The sequence below is a fragment of the Esox lucius genome, chromosome 17, assembly GCF_011004845.1.
Source record: "Esox lucius isolate fEsoLuc1 chromosome 17, fEsoLuc1.pri, whole genome shotgun sequence".
NCBI classification, from domain to species: Eukaryota; Metazoa; Chordata; class Actinopteri; order Esociformes; family Esocidae; genus Esox; species Esox lucius.
Window position 1 is genome coordinate 30,893,940 of NC_047585.1, and position 7,788 is coordinate 30,901,727.

Here is a 7,788-nt window from a genome sequence, read left to right on the forward strand (position 1 = left end):
AGAGGAACAGGGGCCGGGGAACAGGGGCCGGGGAACAGGGGCCGGGGAACAGGGGCCGGGGAACAGGGGCGCAGAGGAACAGGGGCCGGGGAACAAGGACTTGTCGCCTACTACTATTGTTGATTAACTTTTCGCTTTAGAGCTGGTTGGACTGCTTCTTTAGGTGGTGAGTACCCGTTATCCCCTTTGGTTCCACCTTCAGCGTTGTTTTAGTTTAAATAACAGGAAGATAACTTTACATAAAGTTTCATTCTACCATCCCACAGCAAAAAGAACCTGACTAATCTGTATCTTTTTATTACTTAAATATTATTCTTTTTTATACAAGGCTCAGATGTAAAAGTGATTTTAGTAGAACTTGATTTCTCTAAATAAAGGTAACAAATTATATATAGTCAGATAAAAAAGAAGGCCAGTATATATTTATCTACGGCTACTTTGTGTTGCTACTTTGTGTTGTTACTGCTGAAGCAGTAATCGCATTTTGGTTAGAGGTCAGCATAACAGAGTGAGCAATTATTCAGAACTTCAACTTCTTTAACTGAAGGCTGGAGACAATAAGATAAGAAAATCAGTGTTCAGACAATCCTTAGGTCCTTCGATCTCTCTTGAGTCAAAATAGAATATCTCAAGGCTGGACTATAAATAGAGCATCTCATTTGAAGCAGCACTTTGGAGTAGTTCGGAGAAGCGTGTGTGATCAGCGCTTGACATGGGATAAGGTAAGTGCAGGAACTGACAAATCGCACATTAGATGTTCATCTATGTATGTGTTAATAAGGCTTGTTCATTAAACTAGCCTATCCCAGACGGCTCTTTTGCCTAAAAAAAAAGAACCGAAACGCTGTTTGCCCAAATTTAGAAGTACCGGAACGCCGTTCCGCATTCCGGCCCAAGACAATCACCTCTACACTTCGCTTTGAGTTCGTAACAGATATTGATGAAGTACAGTTTAATAAACTAAAACACATCTCAGTATATACAGTTCTTTGGGCCAGTATTCACAGGCCTTCGCTTTCTCCACATTTTGAGGGGTTAAAGACTTTCTATTAAATAATAACACAGATTCAAATATATTTAATATTACAAATAATATATTTAATTGTATACATTTTGAATATATTTTAAATGCACTAAAATGCTATTTCCAATCGTGTATTATAGGTATACTGAAGTATGAAGTATGTGTGTCAATTTTAACACGTAAGTATTATTATTAAATAAGATTTAAAAAACGTAACTCAGTGGAGTTATCCAAATGGCAGTTCTGATCCACGTTGCTATGAAATGCAGCCTTAACGTAACCCACAATTAGTGTTTCCATATATCTGTGTCTAAATAATCTATCCGATTTCTGGGGTAAAGCCAGGTTTTTTCCCTGATAGGCCTACTCTATAAGTTCATAAGTTCAAGGCCCATTGAAATTCATACCTTGGATGCTGTGCAGGTAAACTTTTAAACCAGAGCGAAGCGGTAGATCGTCCACCCTCTCCAACTGCTTGAAAAGTTTGGCAAAGCTGTTCTTCATAGTTTCATGCCGATGTACCTCGGCGCGAATCGCATTAGATAGTGTTAACTTGAAACTGTTGTTCATCTTGCCACCTGTCTTCTGTGGTTACATGCCACATCGGCTTTCGTTATCCATCTGCGTGCGCTTCTTCAACCACTTCAACCAAGCTAATCTAACCATGCATTCTGTAAGAGCAGCGTCTAATTTACATAGCCTATTACTGAAAAGATAAGACTACTTCATTCGTTTGAACACATTTCCTGTTGCATTGTTGAAATATCTCCGCCTGTGCTTTTCAGTCTACTTCCTTGTTTTAAAGCATTTACATGTGTCTCAATGTGTCCTATGTAAATGTGACACCTGATGGAGAGAATGTGTCGTTGTTAGGCTATTATAGTACATGCTTATTAATATACACTGCTCAAAACCATTTAGGGGGACCACATAATCACAGTATTACACCAAGTCAATTCAACTTCAGGGATATCAATCTCTCCAGTTAGGAAGCATAAGCAATTTATCACCTGTTTGGTGATAGTGACAACAGATGCACTGGAGAGGCAATAGCAAGACAACCCCCAAAAAGGGAGCATCTGACGCCTCATTTTGCAGGTGGTGGCCACAGACAATTGCTCTACTTATCCTTCCTGACTGATTCTTCTCTAGTCTTGCATTTTGCTAGTGTCCTTGTCAATACTGGTAGCGTGAGGCGATACCTGCAGCCCATTCAGGTTGCACAGGCAGTCCAGCTCCTCTGGGATGGCACATCCATACTGTTTGTGCCTTCACAAGAAGGTTTGCTGTGTCTCCCAGTAAAGTCTCTAGAGCATGGAGGAGATACCAGGAGACAGACCAGTACATGAGGAGAGTTGGACAGAGACGTAGAAGGGCATCATCCCAGCAGCAGGACCGATATCTTCTCCTTTACACGAGGAGGAACATGACACAATTACCTCTAGCGGGCTACTGGTGTGCATGTTTCTGACCATGAGGGTGGCATGAAGGCGCAATGTCTTCTAGTGGGACCTGTGGTCACAGCACAGCACTGTGCAGCTAAATTGGCGTTCACCAGAGAACACCATAATTGGGAGGTCTGCCATTGGGACCCCGTTCTCTTCACAGATGAGAGCAGGTTCACACTGAGAACATGTGGCAGACGTGAAAGAGTCTGGAGACGCCGTGGTGAACGTTATGCTGCCTACATCATCCAACATCACTGATTTGGTGGTGGGTCAGGAATGGTCTGTGGAGGCAGATCCTTGGAGGGTCGCACAGACCTCCATGTGCTAGGCAAATGTACCCTGACTGCTGTTAGGTACCAGAATTAAATCCTCAGACCCATCATCAGACCTTACTATGATACAGTGGGCCCTGGTTTCCTACAGGTTCAGGACAATGCCCAGCCTCATGTGGCTAGAGTGACTAGGACGTTCCTGGATGAGGAAGGCATTGGTGCCATTGACTGGCCCTCAGGTTCCCCAGACCTGAATCCAATTCAGAACCTCTGTGACGCTATGTATCAGTGCATCCGACGCCTCCAAGTAGCACAACAGACTGTCCAGGAGCTCACTGATGCCTTGATCCAGGTCTGGGAGGAGATCCCCCAGGACACCATCCACCATCTCATCAGGAGCATGCCCAGACGTTTTTCAGAGTACATACAGTCACGTGGGGGCCATACATAGAAATTGTGAAATTTTGGGATTTATTTTGAAAATATGATCGATCATGCAAAAAAAAGTATTTTGTTTAAGTATAGTAGATGATGTGCGAATCATGAATCATTCTTTTTGAACGAATCTTTTCAGTGAACTGGGTGTACTGAATCAATTTTCTAGAAGATTCGTTTAATCAGTGAATCACTTGTGCGCTACAGAATCACGGAGCTTTAGGCCGCTGTGTAGTCGGAATGTAAACTCGTCCAACGCTTAACACTTGTCAGATGTCACAACCCACTGAATAACTAATTTCAAAAATTATTGTTGAAGCCAATATGTTAGCCTCATCTTAGAGGTCTTTTTTTTAATCTGAAATGTAGCCTATAGGCCTATCCGAGCCGATGTATCCCTGCACTTCAAATCCCCCACGGGATCCGACAGTTAACGTTTACTTTTCACATGCTTTTGTTATAGTTCGTCCGGTCGAATATGTTGCATTTTTCAGAAAGTTATCTAGGGTTTAAAAAGTAAAACCTTTCTCGTCTTGTCTTCCGCTAAATTGTGCGCTTAATATTATTTAACCTTTTTTTCCGGACCGTGATTCAGATTATACAAATCTTTTCAAGGAACTGTACTGAATGATTCAGTTAACTTTATTGATTCGGACGGCCCATCAATAAAACCTAGCAGCGGTTCAGCCAGGGGAAGGAACCCGGAAACATATGGTAACGCAGCGTATTCCTGACGTCAAGGATGTGTCCTTTATATATATGGCCTTTGAAGTATTCAATCGCCTTAATGCTTCATCTGTTAAAGAATCATGTTGGAAAGTGTGATAATATTGTACATTTCCCAACTTCATCATAATTTAATTATTATTGCTGCTAAATTACACGTTTGTTTGTTGGTTCTTACCATTATGAATTCACGTTTTTAGTGTTCCAGGCCAAAACATTGTTTTTTAAAGAAAAATAGTTTGCATCATTCAAAAGACTACGGCTTTTGTATTATTTGGGAAATGTTTGGCACAAATGATTTATTCTTGTTGGTAGCATCAAGTTAAGAGATGCTGCAGAGAACGCGCACATGACGTGCACACCGCGCTCGTAGTGAAGACGTATGGCCCCGCCCTCGGGGGAAATACAGTGTTTTTACGAAGATACTTGTGTTCATTGCTTGTATCAGTCAGGTGATTTTTATAGCTCAATGGCAGTGGTTGGGGCATCACAAAAGTAGATAAAATACTAAATAATTAAAGGAATATACAGTAACAGTTGGCAACGTAAGATACAACATTTGAAGATGGTCTGTGGGGGTTTTACGTGTTATAAGAATGCTCTTTGCTCGCTCAACGTGGTGTACATGGTAAGTGTGGCTAACTAGCTAGGTAGCCAAGGTTCAGTATATATGTTTCACAATTGAAGCCATCTTACAGTTAGTTGTGGTGAGGTTGCCTGTTGTAGTCTATTCGTCCAACATACGTTGTACATTCTGTAGTTAACGTCTAGTTTTATGGTTAATAACCGTATTAAGTTAACTTTGCTAACTAACTTATGGCAATGTTTCCGGTTAACCAACAACGTAAAGATACGACCGATGTCCAATTTGCTAGCCAGACTTATTTACCTAAATAATGTTACACTAGCTGCGGCACAGTACCTATCTACACGGTACCCTACGTTAACTAGCTAGGTTGCTAAAACTACTTATGGTACTAGGTATTTAGCTTAGTTCACGACCGCAAGGGAGTGGTGTGATCGTATATTTCCTTGTCGACATCCTCAGTTGCTTATCGTTACATAATAGATGGAGATAAAACGCAGCAAAATATACTCATTGCTAGTGCACAGTTGCACATTGATTTGAGTTTTAAGGAAGAAAGACACATTTTTGGATTGTAATCAGAAAATGTGTATAACAAGATTCCAATGTTAGAATTTAACAGTATTCATACTCCAGTAATGTTTTTGTGCGTCCTAAAAAGCTGCATTCTCCTTCTTTTGGCATAATTAATAGATGGGATTATCTCCCCAAAATTGCACATCAACTAACAATGGCAAGGGAAATCCCGGTAATTTCTTGGTTAATTCAGTTCCCTTAATCTCTGTTCATGTAACACGTTTTGGACTGAATAGTGTCATTGTGCCATCTCTAACTTTATGTAAAGTGTTAAAAACGGACTAGAATCTGTATAAAACTCCATTGAGAGATCCTCATATAGCAAATAGATCGTATACAACTTAACACCATTAGATCATATACATGTGTAGATCTTGAGTATAGAAACAAAAGTGGTTAATAAAGCACAAATTCACAATAAGGCAGTGTCATAGCTTGAAGGTTTAGCTTTCAGTTGTTCCCCAGATGTCATTGGGCCCAGGTTTAAGTTCCCAGGAAGATTAGTAAGGCCGATTGTTGTCTTCTGGTGTGAGTGTGATAGTCTGTTTCCTTGCTGGATTTGTTTCCCATTACTCTCTCTGTGTCCTTAGTTGGTCGGTCTGCTGCTGATTGTTGTGGCAGCTTCGGGGAAAGGCTTCGGCATTGTGTCCAGCATTCGCATCATTGGTGGGGTCGTTGCCGTGGGTGTCTTCCTGCTGCTCATCTCCATTGTGGGCCTCATCAGCGCCCTCAACCACCACCAAGTCATGCTTTTCTTCGTATCCTTCAGTCTTTCTCATAGTCGTATTGGCCCTGTTCGTACCAGCATTGGTAGATATGGTCAGTCATGTTGTAAAAGGCACAGTACGGGTCAGTGTATTCATCTGGTGTTTGAGGTGTCACGTTTTCCCGGAGTGTTTTTTTTTTTTTTCTTCTCTAACATCGTCAGTTTATTCCCTTCAGTCTGCTTGTCTGGTTCCTTTACTCCTCCTTTCCCAGTACATGGTCATTCTGTTCCTGGTGTTCCTCTTCCAGTTTGGCGTGTCCTGCGCCTGCTTGGCTATAACCCAAGGACAGCAGGTCTGTGTGTGCTGTTACCTGACCAACTTGACCCTAGGTCCACCATGCTTTTATTTAATAATATTTCAGTCCCAGTGGACACTTTACATGTTTGACCCCTGCGCGTGCCTGTCTCCCATTCCACAACACTTCGGTCCTCACATGTGTTTTGCCTCCTTCAACTCAGGTTAAGCTTTTAAGTGCTACTTGGGGCTTAATGAGCAACGAGACACGGGTGGGCGTGGAGATGAGTTTGGATTGCTGTGGCCTGGTGAACACCACCCAGAGCTCGGAGCAGTTTAAACAGGATATAGATCTCTGCCCAGCAGTGAGTGAGACATGCGCACACCAATTTCACTCAGCTGATGTTTTAAGGTCTTAGGTTTGCACACCAAGAGATTTCATTAATGAAAATAAGTGTTCATCAGAAGTTCATTATGACATAAAGTGTGGTTTCTGACACTAGCATTCTTAAAGGCCTCTCTCGGGATGTGGTTCAATCCACTGTTTACCATCTGCCCTCCACAGCTGTGTGCGACCCATGTTAACTGTATCCATTATAGGTCATAAAGCTAAATCAGCACTGCTTGTCGTTGGTAGAAAAATCTCTTTGCATGTAAAATGTGTTTTGACTTTTCCTTCAAAGCAGTATCAGTCGTATGTTTGGTCTCCCGTCCGTTCTTATAGTTGTCTCCATGCATATTCAGCCCTGTAAGAAGACCAGCACATGTTTCACCTGTGGGGACAAGATGCTGCACCGTGCTGCGTGGTCCCTGAGAATCCTGGGTGGAGTCGGACTCTTCTTCAGCTTCACAGAGGTCAGGATACAGCTACAATCGCAGAAGCACAGGACATGAGCTCTCATCTAAATGCACACGCAGCTCACACTCTCTGCACTATACACCTTTTATGACTGTGGTTCTGTTCCAGATCCTGGGTGTGTGGCTGGCTGCACATTATAGGAACCAGAAGGATCCAAAGGCCAACCCTAGTACGCTCCTTTAGCGGCAGAGGACGGACAACGCCAGCGTACTGTAACCACATACACAAATTAGAACATGGGAGATGCTTGTACACACACAGACAATATTTAAAGAACAAAACTCAAATTGTGGTACGCACACAGACACACACACACACGCAAGCAAACACTGGGAAATAGAAGGCAATGTGGGTCTGTTCAGTTTCCTTTCATGTATGATAGAATGATTTAACGTATATATTTTTTTATAACTGTGTCTGTGTATCTGAACCTTTGGGGTAATGGTGACTGCACACTCTGAGCGAATTCTGATTCACCTTGTTCTTCAGTGGACATTTTAAATCGACCGATTCATTAAGCGCAACATGAAAGGGGCAGGGACAGACTACCTGGCAAAAAAACCTATTAAAATGTCTACGTTATGTTCTAATGAATGAGAACAAGCCTTTATGTAAATAGACTACAGACCAGGCACCTTGCGTACCCACCAACATAGGGATTCTGTAGTTTTATATGTACCGTTTGTTCCTAACAAAATGTAATAGGACAATAATATAAATAAAAACATGCCATATAAATCAGTGGATATACAAGTGCTTCCAGTGGGAACCTCTAAATCTGTCGCCAAACTGTTATACTGAATTTGGAAATGTATTTCACCTTGAGCCAAAACCCCATTAGTTTAAGAACGTTTGGTGCTG

General features: G+C 41.9%; 2 protein-coding genes across 2 annotated transcripts in view; one reads left to right on the forward strand and one right to left on the reverse strand.

The window, feature by feature from the left end:
- LOC105016972 (arf-GAP with GTPase, ANK repeat and PH domain-containing protein 1) overlaps positions 1-1,788 on the reverse strand; it is a 28,186-nt gene extending 26,398 nt beyond the window's left edge. Inside the window, exon 1 of the mRNA XM_020055830.3 lies at positions 1,432-1,788. Coding sequence (XP_019911389.2) covers positions 1,432-1,594 — 163 coding nt within the window. The 5' untranslated portion in view covers positions 1,595-1,788. The remainder of the gene's footprint in view (positions 1-1,431) is intronic.
- Positions 1,789-4,276: 2,488 nt separating this feature from the next.
- LOC105016971 (tetraspanin-31) lies at positions 4,277-7,157 on the forward strand. Its single transcript, XM_010881191.3, has 6 exons — positions 4,277-4,533; positions 5,658-5,825; positions 6,046-6,126; positions 6,293-6,433; positions 6,813-6,923; positions 7,036-7,157. The coding sequence occupies exons 1-6, from the start codon at positions 4,471-4,473 to the stop codon at positions 7,108-7,110; spliced, it is 639 nt and encodes a 212-aa protein (XP_010879493.1). The 5' UTR covers positions 4,277-4,470; the 3' UTR covers positions 7,111-7,157.
- Positions 7,158-7,788: the final 631 nt, after the last annotated feature.